The 14,909-nt window shown below is 46.2% G+C and overlaps 1 protein-coding gene across 1 annotated transcript; it reads right to left on the reverse strand.

Moving 5' to 3' along the window:
• Positions 1-13,405: 13,405 nt before the first annotated feature.
• LOC26533335 (small ubiquitin-related modifier 1-like) lies at positions 13,406-14,229 on the reverse strand. The gene is made up of 3 exons (XM_015180783.2): positions 13,849-14,229; positions 13,737-13,785; positions 13,406-13,663 (listed from the first exon to the last, which is right to left on the reverse strand). Exons 1-3 carry the CDS (start codon positions 14,129-14,131, stop codon positions 13,648-13,650), a joined length of 348 nt encoding a protein of 115 aa, XP_015036269.2. The 5' UTR covers positions 14,132-14,229; the 3' UTR covers positions 13,406-13,647.
• Between the last annotated feature and the right edge of the window lie 680 nt (positions 14,230-14,909).

Here is a 14,909-nt window from a genome sequence, read left to right on the forward strand (position 1 = left end):
CGACATGGGCCAAGGGGGGAGCGGTGGAGTGGAGGAGTGGAGGAGCGGAGGAATGGCACTGGCAATGGGGCAATCGAAATGAAGCCCGAAGCGATTTCAAAAACTCAATGGCTTGAATTTTATGAGTTTTGGCGCTCGTCGCCAGCTTCCAGCCACCCAGCGACCCCCGGAGCTCCCCCCCTCCCCCCTCCCCCTCCCACCGGAGTGTCCGATACGGAATCCTACGCTTCCTCCGGTTGCGAACCCAATTTTTGGTTATTAGTTTTTCCACAGAAGGTTGTAGCGCCCTGACTGCCCCTTGCCACCCCCCCTTGATACCGTGTATTCGTGGACTTTGAGGGTGTGTTGTTTTTGATTAGAGGTTTGTTGCGGAAGAGCCTCTGTTTTGGGTGTCCTGTAAATCCTAGAAAAATGTGTTTATCCCGCAAAGCAAAAATCTAAAAAAATTTCAGGCTATAAATAGGGCTATAAATATTTAAAAAATCGGGAAAAAATATTCTACAATTTATTCTCAGACATGAAAGATCCTATGTCATGGCTTTCTACCAAAATTTTCCTCTGCAGCAGTCCTATGTCATGCCTTTCTATCAAAATTTCCCTCTGCAGCAGCTCTAAATTTCCTTGAAATAAATTTTTTACTCCCCTCTGATATTTTTCCCATTCAAATACTGGGTATCCCCAAGTCGTGGCTTTGCCTTTGCCGTTTTTTTGCCATTCTTGGTCTCTGCTTTTCATCTGCCTTGGGTTTTTTGTTGGCCCTGTGACCCCGGCTGTATTGTGCCCGTTGCTCCTGTGGCCATGCCGCGACATTATCGACTTTTTGGTAGTTGATGCCGCGAGCTCTTCATTTGCCACCGATGCGTGCGGCTATACGAACACGAGTGTGTGTGGGTGTGTGGGTTTGGCGGGAAGGGTGCCACGTGGCCTGGCAATAACCATAACCGGGAGGGGGGCGGTGAGGGGGAGGGGAGACCTTCACAGATATTAACTTCTTTCCTTTCCTACTTGCCTATTTTTTTGTTGTGGTATCAAGGGGCAAAGGGTGCAGGGGGGTGGCAAGGGGGGGGACTTTAAACAGCCCTGCTAATTATCACCCCAAAAGAAAAACTCATTTCCTTTCAGCATTCGGTTTGCTTTTCCATTAACAAAAGTTAAACATTTATTGTTGTTGCTGTTATGATTGTTGTTTTCCTTTTTCGAAATTTTCCCCTACCCCTACCCCCGTCTCCTGCTTCCTCCTTCGAGTGTTTCCCATGTTTTCCCATTTAATAAAATCGAAGTAATGTTTTCCCTCATCGCTTTTCTTTTTGGGAGGGGGGCGGGGGGAGTCCCCGCTTTGATTAGCGAAATTAGCAACAGACGCGATTTTCTCGAGGGCGATGTCTGGGGTCACAGTGAGGGGTGAGGGTGGGCGTGGCTTTAGCCAAAAACTTGAGCGTTGAGTTAATTAGTAAAATTGTAGCTTCAGATAGCAACCGAATGGAAGAAGTTTTTAAAGCAATTTACAAGCGTAAATTGTAAATTGTAAATTGTAACTTTTTGACTTTTGTCTGACTGTCTCTGTGTCCCTGTCTCTCCTTTGGATTAGAGATACGAGCGTGAGCGATTCGGATATGGCGTGATCGGAACTTAGTTCATTTGAATACTTAGAGCTAGGATTGTGGAGGGTTAAGGGAGGGTTAAACACGAAGGATTTATCCCCTGAAGACCCCCGGCTCACTCGCTTCGTGCCGAACCTTCAGAAACTGCTTTATATAAGAGAGAGAAAGGCACGAAATGATCTCTATCCTCTGTATAGCTTCCATAAAAAGGAAAGGAAGGCTTCTTTGATTGAAAAACATTCAAAATTCCCTAGAAAACTCTTTCAGTCCCATCTCCAAAGGCACGACATCGCCATAGACTCTCCTTCTGCCATCTCTAAAGGCTTGACATTTCGGCAGATGCTTAGGAAGGCTAAATTCCCTCTGAATTCTCTCTAAATTCCCTCTAAATTCTCCATAAATTCCCTCAAAATCTTCTTTAGTCCCATCTCTAAACGCAGGACATCGCCATAGTCTCTCTTCCTCCCATCCCTAATTGTTTGATATTCCTACAGCTGCTTAGGCTTTTTCGATTGAAAGACTCTCTTCCTCCCATCTCTAATGGCTTTCTGCAGCTGCTTAGGAAGACTTAAATCCCTCTCAACCCCCTTCAAATCCATCTCCAAAGGCACGACATCGCCATCGACTCTCTGCGTCCCATCTCTAATCGCTTGGCATTTCAGGCAGCTGCCATCTCCAATGGCGCTGCGTTCACAGAGAGGCGTGGCGAGGAGTCTTGTAATTTGTATATGATAAGTCATTGAGCTGGCTTCTAAGCGGTTGGTGCCTCGGGGGGCATGCAACGGTCGGGGGGAGGGGGAGGGCACAGCCAGCGTTTGCCATTAATTTGAGCTTAGTTTCGGTCGCGCTCTCCGGCAACAAAGTCAGATGAAAGCTGGCAAATTAAAGTTAAACTTTGGGAGGATAGCCACGCCCACTCAATTATGCAACGCACACACAGACACACACACAAGCACACAAAATGCACGTTTGCATGTGTTTGCATTGTTGTTAAATATTTCGTTTCCGTTTGGCACAAGTTGGCAGGACTCCTGCTTGCTCCTGGCTGCTCCTGGCTCCTCATGGCTCCTCATGGCTCCTCATGGTTGCTCCTGGTTGCTTGGTATGCAAAACGAGGCACTGCCAGTGTCAGGAGTTCTCGTCCTGCGTTCGTAATAGTTGCCACAGCAGGAGGATCCGTAGCAGCAGCAGCAGCCCAGGAACAACTTGTGCCTCCTCGACACTTGTGTGTGTGTGTGTGTGTGTGTACTGCTAGGAGGTCCTTTGGTTCCTCTTTCCTGGCACGCACACTTGCCAAAGTCGAAAATTCAATTTCCTGTTTTTCGTGTTTGTATGTGAGAGGAGGCAAAGCTTTTTTTTATTTGTATTTTTCTTCCCTTTTTCCCCCTTTTTTTTGGGTTGGCGTTTTGCATTTTGCATTGTATTCCACTTGCATTTTGCATGCCCAGCGTGAAGTGTGTGTTCCACATGAGGCATGAGGGGAGGGGGGTGGAGGGCCCCCCGAAAGGGCTCCTTTCCAAGATCTTCTCCGTGGGAGCCACACACGCGAACCACTTCCGGTTTGGTGTGGCCTGGCGTGTGCGTGTGCGTGTTGCCACCCCCCCCCCCCCTCACGCCCCGTGGAAGTGTTGGCAACGTTTGCCAAAACAATTGTTAGCCCTTGACGCTAAAGCCAGAGACCAGCAGGCGTCGCAGCACTTTTCAATGCAATTTTTGTATTAGAAATTCATTTCCACAGCAAACAAGAGAGCAGCGGACAGCAGCGACGTGGCAGGCCGCTGTGGCACGGAGCCCTGTGGCAGCAGCTGCTTGGGTGGTGGTCCGGGCGGAGGAGAGGTCCTTGCCAAACGGAAGCCCTGCTATCAGCACGTCTGGCAAACGCAAAGAGTTGTCCTCCGAGTGCAAAGAGTTGTCGTGGATTTAAATTTACTCTTGTCATCCATAAAAGGGGCCAAAGGCCTCAGAGTGGGGTGGGGGAGGGGGCGGGCCACGCCTTTGCCTCTAACTCGATTTGCAATAAATTTCCCACTGACATGAGGCACATACTGAGAAGTTTTTCCTTTTGCCTGAGAGCATAAAATATGAAATCAGATCAACCAACAACCAAGATGCGTGCCATCCAAAGAACACTCTCGGGAATCCCTTATTTTGAAATGAAGACCCCATATAATAGTGCCTATAAGCCATAGAAATATTGCAATATTTATTAGCAATTTAAATCAATTTATTTTTTTGAATTTCTTGTCATGTGCCGCAGCATAGCCCCCCCTCCGCCGCCCCCCCTTGGGGCACATGAAATGAATGCACTCGTGCTTAAAGTTGGTGGAGCTTTATTTTCGTTTTAATATCGACAGACGCCGCAGGACAGGTAACTAAGGCAGTAAATGACAGTAAATGATTGAACTGGCAACCCCTGGCCCCCCCTTGGCCCCCCCCCCCCCCCCCCCCCCCCCCCCCCCCCCTCCGACCAGGCCAGTGACAAAGTAAGACCCGCTTACGTGACCCGGTCCGTGGCCAGGACCCAACGAAACCCACATGATTTCGAATTCCATGCAGGTAAAAATTTCTGGCGCTCAAGATTGCAGCCAGTGAAGGAGTCACAGAGCAGGAGCCAGAGCAGGAGCACCCAAGTCACAGCCAAAGCCAGAGCCAAAGCCATGAAAAAGTGAGAAAGCATTTCAGATTACTGCAGGAAGGAAAGCTGCAATGAATTGAGCTCGAAGAAGAGCTGGCTAAAATATGAAATATAACTGCGGCAAGGTTCGGAAGCGGCTGAAGAACAATGCAAGGACCCGGATAGAGCACGTGACTGGCCACCCTCCCCTCCCCTCCACACCGCCCCGCCCCACTAGCTAGAGTATTATTCATCATCATCATCATGGGTAGAACATAATGATCCTCCTCATCGACAGGACAACCATTAGTCCAGAGGATGCTGCAATCCGGATTGCAGTCCGGACTCCACTCCGCTCGGAATCGCCGCCATTGTTCGCGGATGAAGAAGAACTATAATACAGCTGTAATACGTGCTGGCGATTTGGCTGTCATTATTTTTGTGTACGGTCTGTGCCAGGGACATTTCCAGCGTGTAATCAATGAAAATTTTCACATAATTGCGGCGCGAAGAGAGCCGGAGAGGGAGCCGGAGAGAGATAGTTAATTTTATGATTTTTCACAAAAGCCAACGAAATTGTAGGGTCTTTGAATGGTCTCCGATAGGAACAGGAAGCGAACGCCAAATACAGGCATTAGCCAGGTTGCCAAATTTCACGGCGGGATTTGGTAGGGTTTTATTTGCTTTTTGTGCTTCTGGTGTCCATGGATCTATTGCCTAATTTTTGTGCCAAATCAAAGTCCCCAAAAGTTGTATTTTGTGTGTGCTTAAGGCAGCCCTCGAGGCCCACCAAATCGGTCCTCGTAAATCCCACTAAAATGGGGAAAAAATATAAATAATTCGGCTCGCACTGACCCCAGGCTGGGGAAGGGGCACCGGGCAGGGGCACATTAATATGTTGGAATTTTTTTTTTGCATGCTCTGCACAAACAAAACGTATAAATTCATGAGCACCAAAAGCGATTTAGCTAAGCCGCTAAATTGCCTAAACTCGATGAAGGAGCCCCCCCCCCCCCACCGAAAAACCAAAAGAAAATGAAACGAATAATAGGACCAGAACTGGAAAATCAGTGGGGAGTGGGAGGTGGGGGGTGGGGGTTGAGAAGGGTTCCTCACACACACCGCAAGAAATATTTACGCCAAAACACAGAGACACGCAAAAATATAAATAAAACAAGAAAGAGCTTGGTCTGTGGCAGGGTTTCGACCATAAAATACTCAGTAGTCGGTGGTAATACTGGCAAAAAAAGGAAAGAGTATATGGGCTTATAGAAAATATGTGTAACAAGGCGTTGGTATCCACCACACCATCGATACACTCGGTGGGAGGTACCAATAGTCATATAGATAGGGGAGTAAAAGGCCGATAAGATCGAGTACTTTGTAAAGGGCGTTCAAGAGACATCAAGGCTTCGCTTCGAATAAAAAGATATAAAGAGTTTTTTGTACACTCCATAATCCACTGTTTTCACGCCCTAAATATTTAGCTAATTTTATATAAAAATCTTCATAATTTTTGTAAATATTTACCCATCAGAAGGAGGTGCGACTTTCGGCTGTTCTAAAGGATTTTTCTTGATTTTAGAAGGTTTGCTTGGGACTCTTCTGATCGTCCCCATGAGCATACCCTCAACGATTGCTGGGCATCGTAAAAGGGCGCCAAGGCGAAGGCATAAAAATTTCATCGATTTCCGGTTAAAGGCAAATATTGTAACCATAAATATGAGCTGACTATAAATATCCCCAGGAATGATGGTAAGGGTGCTACACACTCGTTTAAGCGGGGGGTGGGGTGGGGTAGGGGCGTGGCACTTTCACGCCAATGTGGCGATAATGCGATTGCTTTCGGCTTTCGGCTTTGGATTTGCTGCGCGCGATTACATTTCGATTTGATTTCGATTTGCTTTTGCAACGACATCGACGATTTTCATTTTTATTTTCATTTTCTGTTGCTGTCGGCAGAGACAAAATTTAAATTGTTTTTGCCAACGGCTGAAAGCAAATTCTAAATAAACCGAAACGTGACAGCCGCCTGCTCGACGCAAAACCAATTGCAGCGAATCATGGATGTGCTACAAAGTGTGGCAGCTTGGCAAAAAGTCACTCAAGAAATTACAGTTTTGGGAGACTTGGAGATGAAAGATTGAACACTAGAGATGGAAGACTTTTGAGAATAAGATTTAAAGGGCAAGATTTTATGAATATTTTCAGTGATATGTGACTTGGCTTAAACCACAAAAAAAAGCCTATATTTTCCTTAATTTAATTGGATATTTTCTTGTTTAAAAGGCCGTTGTTTTGCCTGGTATACAGCAACCAATATATCCCTTCAATTCATTGGGAGGCCACACTGTTTGGCACGCATATTTGTTTACCACTTGGCTGTGCAACAAAAGCTCAGAGTTTTCATGCCATTTTTAGACGTTTTAGGCAAATTGCAGAAGCAGCAACCAAGCCCCAACCCCCTCCTCCCCCCCGACCATAACCGACAACAGTTGGCGGCTTTGGCTGTGGGGCAACCAATACGACTAAGTGCCCGAGAGGCAATCACATAGCCATATTCCGATTCCGATTCCCGATTGCAATTCCAATTCCGAATCGGTTCCGGATTTGTATTTATGCTTTGCAGCGCGGGTAAACAACAATTTGCCATTTGGCCAACGAACAAAGCCTCCGCGGGGCGCCAAGCGGTCCCCAACAACAACACCAAAGTTTATAGGTAAATATAATAAAAAAAAAAAAATTGGAATGCAACAAAAGGAATTTTTGCGCACTTTTCCATTATTTGAATTTAAAGGGAAAATGCATTAAGAAAATGCATTTTGCATTAGCCAAATAAATACTGGGAAGCCTGGAGAATTTGCTGCCCAACAGGAGATGAATGTAACAATTTTTAACTGGGTTTAAAACAGGCAACTATTTTCGTAGAAGATGGAAAACATTTTCCTGCCTTTTTGTGGGTGTTCCAAAAACTATTAGCAAAAAGTTGCTGCAACCCCACAAGAAGAGAATATGTTATTCTGTTGCCTGGCTAATTGATTTCGTTGTTCTGTGCAGAGAAGCCTCTAGCTTTTCCATGTACAAACAGTCCTCGTGTAGCCACGTTTTCCAGAGAGAGAGCTGTAGCCCCGAGGGGCTTTCAAAGCCGTTCGTATCGGGAGGGAAAAGCCTTTAAATCAAAGCCAATCGTTTAGGGTAGTTGTAGGTGTATATTTAAGGGGTTTTTTATTTGAAATAACTAACATTTAATGAGTTTCAGCCTTGAACACACAGAGACGGATGGACAGAAGCCACAGCCACAGGGCCAGGGCTTAAAACTGATTAAAATGAATGACGTTAAGCGGCGGGCATATTTTAATTATTTAATGCTAATTAATATGTTTTGTAAAACCACAAACGGCAGCAGGAGTGGCAGCTGCTTCGCTATTAACATTTCATAATGAGTTTTGCATTTAATTTTGTCAAAGCGTACTAAGCTCTGTTGACAGGCGTAAAGTGTATCCACCAGATACTGCATACATCCGTACATGTGGCAAACTATTGAGACAGACTGTAATTAATTTGTTTGTTGACTTGGCAACACAAGGAGGAGCGCACCCGGCCGAGAGCCCCCCACTTTCCTCCGGGACACTTCGAGGAGCAGGAGGAGGAGTAGGAGGAGGAGTAGGAGGAGATGTGTGAATAATTTGCGGGCTGCTCGTCAACTTCCTTTGCATATCTCACAGCTGTCAGAGACCCGAAAAGTGTTGGCTTAGTTTTTGATGTTTCAAGCGAGACAAAAGGCAGACATCGTCTCCAGAGAAGGGGGTGTTCCGGGAGGTCTTTTAACCCGGAACACAACAGAAGTAGTCTCTGGCAGATTCCAGACAGAATTTTCGTCTAGAAAAATGTTTAAAATTATGACAAATATTTTTGCTGATTTGTTAGATATTTTCAGGCCCTAAAACTAGAGGAACTTTCCTAAAAAAATTCAGAAATAATGCTTTTACACATCGTTCTTCGGTAAATGAAAATATTTCTAAATAAACCCTTGAAATTCCTTAAAATATACCAAAAACCATTGAAATTTCTAGTGAAAGAGAGACTCGATTGAGGGGGCGTTCCAGGCAAAAGTTAACACAGAATTCCTGCTGGTTCCAGAAAGAATTTACTACTACCAAAAAGGTTACAAATTATGCAAAATAATTTGGTAAATAATTCCTTAAAATATACCCAAAAAAACCAATGAAATTTCAGGCGATTTTCAGTGGAAAATCACCTCGATTTAGGGGGCGTTCCAGGCAAAAGTTAACTCAGAATTCCTTCTGATTCCAGAAAAAATTTACTTCTACCAAAAAGGTTTAAAATTATGCAAAATAATTTGGTAAATAAATCCTTAAAATATACAAAAAAAAACCAATGAAATTTCAGGCGATTTTCAGTTGAATTTGTTTTCGAGAAATGGTTTTTAAGAAGTGGTTTTAAAGACTTGTGATTTATGCAACACATTAATATTTGAATGTCTTCATTGCCGGGCGGCCTAGGCGGCAAGAAAAAGTAAACAAAAAGCAAACATTGCCCTTGCCCCCGCCCCCGCACCCGCCCCCCAAATCAGGGCAGGGCCAAAGCCCAGAGCCGATTCAAAGCCCACTCGAGGAGACGTCTGCCCGGGCAATCCATTAAACGTTATCAGCCAGTGACACAGTCCTGCCACCAAGCTCATTTCCCCAACCCCACCCTGTCCCCCTCCCCCTCTGGTGACTGTTTACGCACATTTGTCTTGGCCCAAAAGGGAAGGGAAAACTTTCCGAAGGCTAGCCAGAAACTAGAACTACACAAAGAGAGTGGGGGGGTGGGGGGGGGGGGGGAGAGGGAGGTTTTTGCTGCCGCCTTTGGCGAAATTCAATTATAGCAAATCGCATGCAAATGAGTTCTGGGGAGGTGCCGCCTGTGCAAAAGTTAAACAGCAAAAAGTAATGGGGTGAGGGGGGGGGGGGGGGAAACGTTTTCAATTTCCAAATTGCATTTTCTTTCGCCCCCGCCCTTTGGTGCACACACACACACACACAGACATGTGTGTGGCATCCTTTGGATTTGCTTAACTGCATTAAGGATCACACCTATCCGCCCCCCACGCCCCCCGCACGGCCCCACCACCCCACCCAACACTTTGTCAAAGTCATTATTCATTTTTCACTTTGTGTTTTTTTTTCGCCTCGTCTGCAAAATTCAATTTACGTTTCTAATTTAATTTTTATTCTTTTTTTTTTTTTTTTTTTTTGTTTTGCTAAAAACACGAAAATATTTTTGCCAGCGTAGTTTTTTAATTAGTTGGCTGCCATAATTATATATATATGTATTTCATATTTCATTATAGATAGCAGTTGCAGACAACTACCCCTGGGGCTGGGATTCTAATTAGTTTTGTGTCTGACACGAGGGCAAGAGCCAGAGCCAGAGCCAGAGCATTGTGTTTAAAGCACACTCCACGGAAGGAAGATACAACCATTGGGGGCACTCATAAGTGCCCGAATATCTGAAGGCAGACCACTTTTCCCTGCATTAAATGCGGCTTATAGCCCATACATAGAGACACACAGATACTCGTACTACTGGTGCGTTTTGCCAGCCAACTGCACAATTTTTCAATCAACTAAAAATGTTTAGAATGGCTTATATTCATTCGCCAACCGATCGAACGGCTGCTGGAAATGTGTGCCATCGGAAAAAAATCCCCTAAAATAAAAAACGGCACGAGCAACAGCCAAAAAAAAAGACAATGAAAACAACAGAAGCCTGGCAGGCGATTCCTAAGATACCCTACACTTTCATTTCGAGCAGATTTTATTCGTATTTCTATAAGCCAATCCTTGTTTTTGAAGCTCCCCTGTTCAAAAAGGGTACCAAAACTCGCACCAGACGACAAATTAAAGCGAGAGGCCAAAGGAGAGAGAGAGAGAGAGAGAGAATGAAAGGGAGACCATGAATTGAAGTAAAAGTGGAGGCTGCAACGAAGCCCCCATCGACGTTTGGGAGGCGCATGAAATTGCCATTTCCAATTAACGCCATTGCAAAAATAGTTAAATGTTCACAGAACGACGCAGCAGCAGCAGCAGCAACAACAACTTTGTAGGGGCTGAAAACGACAGGAAAAGAAAGGCAAACAGCCTGGCCAGAACACAGAAGGGGGTTCGAAGGGGGGGTGAGGGAGGGGCCTACCAATGGTGACAGTGGCCACCAGTGGCTGCCATTGACTACGACACAGACCGACACCAGTTCCCAGCTCCCAACTCCCAGTTTGGTTCCCATTTTCGGTTTTTGGTGGGGGCCAACCAGCACCTGTTCCCCTACCAGTTTTTGGCAATTTTCGGTTACTGCCAGCTTCGCGTGGCTCACAGCAGCATTTTTCCCGCCCATTGCTGTTGCAGTTAGCGGTATGTGTAACTAACTCTATTAGCGAAGCGGAAACGGAAACACACACACACCCGCACGCCAGTGGCGCCAGGGGAGGGGCGGGGCGGGGCGAGTGGGCCACATGACACATTGCGTGGCCTGGAGACACATGTTCGGGCTATTCCATGGAGTTTATTTGATTAAGTCGGGCATCGATAGACCCATCCATGGAGAGTCTCCTGCAGAGGTATGTTTTGGAGGAGTATCCACTGATGGCAGGATGTGCTTGAGCTCCTTTTTTTGTATCACAAACAAATCGGTAGAAGACCCTTCTTCCGCTCAGAGCTCAACAGTCCATAGTTTTCCCACACAATTCAGCTTTTTCTGTATCTTCTGTAGTAATTATCGGGGGAAAAACCCCGTATCTGCATCTCCACTCTGCCGTCCACTGAAGCCTGCCCTGCGGCAAAAAAAACCACCGGAAAAAAGGGGGGGGGAAACCCCCACAACGATGTCATGTTGACCGAATTTCTCGTTTATGTGTTGATAACGTTTGACCGTTTTTAAACCCCCCAGAAACCCCCACTCCACTCCACCCACCACACCCCCCACACCCCCCACACACCGCTCATATCTCTCGTTGGGACTCGACAATATTTGCACGTTTCTATTGTGTGCAGCGTAACAGCGTTTAAAATGCGACTCGATTTTTATCGATTTAATCAAGCGGCGACTGCTGGAAGTCCCCCCCGCACCATCCCCACCCCCCCTCGTGGCTGCCAGGGGGTAGGCCCCCCGCACCAGACCCTGCGGGAACGCCAGCGATTTCCATACGTAATTGCACTGTAATTGACAATTTATTGTGTCAATCGCAATCGAGGCGCAATGCCGCATCGCATCCACAGAGCCAGAGAGCCCGCGCCCCCTCCCCCCCATCCCCTGCCGGTGTGTGTGTGTGCCACGTTTAATTAACAAGGCGACAACGATGCCAACGGTTAACAGGGGAGGCAGTTGGGGCGAGGGACTGGTGTGGTGGGGGGGGGAAAATTTAATCTGTTTTTTAAAACGAGCCCTGGATAAGTTGAAGCAATCAAGTGGAAAATCAGCAATATCGCGCCCAGAACCCAGTACCTGATCCTGTACAATCTGCTGTGGAATATTGCGTGGCAGGAAAGGGATTAAATGGTTCCAGGAGGAGGACTTGGTCTGCAGCGGGGCAGAAGCCTCTTCCTGGGGGGGGGATTCTACCTTTATTTGGTTGGGTTTTGACTCCCTTAAATCATAGACCCTTGCTTGTAGTTCTTTTCCACCTTTAAGCCCAACTTTGTTGATGTTTTCCCTGTGAATCCCGGCTTACCTTTAAAACAAAGAGCCGTGCTAATTTATGGCTAGCGTCCCCCCCATATCGAAGCTAATCAAAGGCCATCAAGCTGGAGGCTTACTAAACACCACGCTAATAGTGGCTTCCGACCAGGATTTATGTTCGGGCCGTTGGGCATCAAGGCATCAGCGCAGGCTCATCAGCATCCATCTTCGAGGCGTTGCCCAGGCCAAGGCCCCAGCGCCCAGCCCCATGCCCATGCCCATGGTCTCTAATTGGCCAAAGAGACCAGAGAAGAGACCCTGCCTCACACTCCAGTGTTGATTAACGTGCCCACCAATTACGCGGCCCATATATATCGAAAGGGAGAGAGAGTGGAGGGCAGGACGTCTGGCAGGACCCCCCCATATCGACATGGCCAGTGATAAAGTGTGCGTAACAAAAGCTAATAATTGCCAAGGCAACGTTGCTGGCCACGTTGAAAAGTCTCGTCCCCGCAACCCCCCCCCTGTGGCCAGGCAAGGCTCCTCCTCTTTGAGTGGCCAAAAACTTTGGCATCATAATTTATAGCTGCGTTAAACAAGCGAGGATAACAAATTAATTTTGTCTGCAGTAGCACGGAGCACGGAGCAAGGAGCATGGGAAAAAACCGCATCTCAGGACGATGGCAGGACTTATGAGCACGACGCTCACTCTCGAATTTCTTAGTTGGGCCAATTAATTTCTAAAGTCAGCGACGTGCCCAGGACGTGCTCTCTGGCTGGCTAGCTGTGTGTGTCGTAAATCTTAACGAACGAAAAGCAAAATTCCTACGCACTCTCCAGTCCTCGCGAATGCCGCTCATAAATATACGTCCTCCAAAGGTATCGAAGGCAAGGACACAAAAAGGATACAAGAGGGCAGCCCCAGCCCGGAACCATTCGCTTGTTATTCCACCGTTTGTGGCCATAATAGCCAGTCGTGGCCGTTGCTGAAATACGTCAAAATATTTGGCATTCGATGGGTGAGTGTGGCCCTACCCCCCTGTTGCCCCCTGGCCCCCTTAAGTCATAACTATTCTCTTCCATCTAATCGGAACTTTTGTTCTGTTTTGTTTTATTGTCGCACAAGCAGGCCACGATGGCACACGGAACAGAATGTCAGCCAAGCAAAACACATAAATCTCGCCCCAGACTTGGACTGGGACGGGGCGGGACCAGGGGGGATGCCTTCCCCCTCTTCAGATAGGTGTTGATAACGTTGTTCTCCGGTCCTCTCCGGCTGTACATCTTAATCGTAATGCAAAAGTTGTCAACTTGATATGTAAACGAAAAACGTGCTGCAAATATTTGCTGATGCCAAATTCCTTACCATTTTTCTCTCCCCCCACCCCGCATTTCCCTGCTGGTGTCAACGCAATTTTTTTCTAATTTATGAGCTTGGACAGGAGGTGGCATCTTCTGGTTTTACGGGGGGGTGGAAGGGGTGCCCTTAGAGCTAGATAGAAACTACAGAAAATGTTGAACAATTTAACGATTTAATGATCTATGTGAGAGCAGGGTCCTTCAGTTTCGTGTAGAGGAGAGTCTGTAGAGTTGCCGTCTTGAGAAAGAGTAGAGTGGAGTAGAGGTGCCGCCTTGAGGAAGAATAGAGTGGAGTAGAGTTGCCGTCTTGAGGAAGAGTAGAGTAGAGTAGAGTTTCCCATCATCGAGTCTTTTTTTTGTCTGCCAAGCCAAGTGTCTGCCGCCTAGTCTGCCGTTCTAACCATTTGACTCCCTGATGAACAAAAAGGTATTAATTCTTTTATTATTGCCAAATTCGAGGCTTTTTGTTTCTGTTGTAGAGTTACCACACTCCCTGAGAATTGAATGGGCGGCATTTTTGAATCAGGAATTTTTCTGTGGGGGATTTGCTCTTTCAAAATTTGTCTTTTTCGAGTAGCAATTGTTTGTGCAACTTACTGAATTGGTTATCGATGAACTCCGATAGACCAGGACCTTCCTTCGCCGTGAATATATCGATTTCGTCGCCTTCTTCCATGCCCAGGTCGCTGGGGGTCTCCGTATCGCCGATGAACTGTCCATTAAATAAAAATCTCAACCTCTTCAACGGCAAATCCAATTCTTTGCAATATATATTCTTAAATTGCGTGAAATTTTGTGTCATTTCTAATTGGCCTTCGGTGAAGGCATACACATGCAGTTGGTGGTGAAACGCGTTCACTTTTATTCGAATTTGTTCCATTTGAAACAAAAATTATTATTTTACTTGTTTTCCGTTCAAAGAGTTGACTTTAAATGAACTACGAAAACATATACTTTTGGCAGGACACAAAGCAAGGACTACTTTGTTTTCAAATTCTTGAAATTAAATACGTTAACAAATATTTTTGGCAGGACACAAAGCAAGGACTACTTTGTTTTTGTCTAAAATCTGTTGTTTTTTTTTATTTACAGAAAAAATCAAAAGCGGGGAAACTCTCCAACTTTTGTGAAGGGGGAGACCAAGCGTTACAGATTTGGCCACAAAATCGGAAGGCTTGAAGGCTCGAAGGACTGCACACACTCAACACACACTTGGAGCAAGTATTAATCCACATCCGAGTTATTATTCATGCTGATTGTATGAACATTTCAGCTTTTATGTGAACCGTAAAACTTTACTTCCTGACTTTTCATCGGGCCCAGCCCGGCCCACCTGAAAGGGCTTATGAGGGGGGGGGGGGAGGCAATGGAATTATCCTACAGATACATGTGTACCCCCTGCCAGCATCCCCTCTCCGCATTAATACCCTTTCAGTGGGTATTCTTGCTCTCAAATTCTACTCAATTTAGTGAGTGACTATTTTTGTGGGTTGGGCAAAAGGGTATGAGGAGATTCGCTGCCAAAAGTCACTCTTTTCGGCCATAAAGTTGGGAACATTTTCAATTTTCCACACACAGAAGGGCACAATATTTTTGCGCGTGTGTGTGTGGGCGAATAGTTTTTTAGCAATTCCAGTTACCACCAGGTAGTACTCGTA

The sequence above is a fragment of the Drosophila pseudoobscura genome, chromosome 4, assembly GCF_009870125.1.
Source record: "Drosophila pseudoobscura strain MV-25-SWS-2005 chromosome 4, UCI_Dpse_MV25, whole genome shotgun sequence".
In the NCBI taxonomy this organism is placed as follows: Eukaryota; Metazoa; Arthropoda; class Insecta; order Diptera; family Drosophilidae; genus Drosophila; species Drosophila pseudoobscura.

Coding starts and splice junctions, on each gene's coding strand:
- LOC26533335 (XM_015180783.2), bottom strand. CDS start 14,131: ATGGAACAAATTCGAATAAAAGTGAACGCGTTTCACCACCAACTGCAT. Junction 13,786..13,848: donor GTTCATCGATAACCAATTCA/GTAAGTTGCACA, acceptor AATCCCCCACAG/AAAAATTCCTGATTCAAAAA.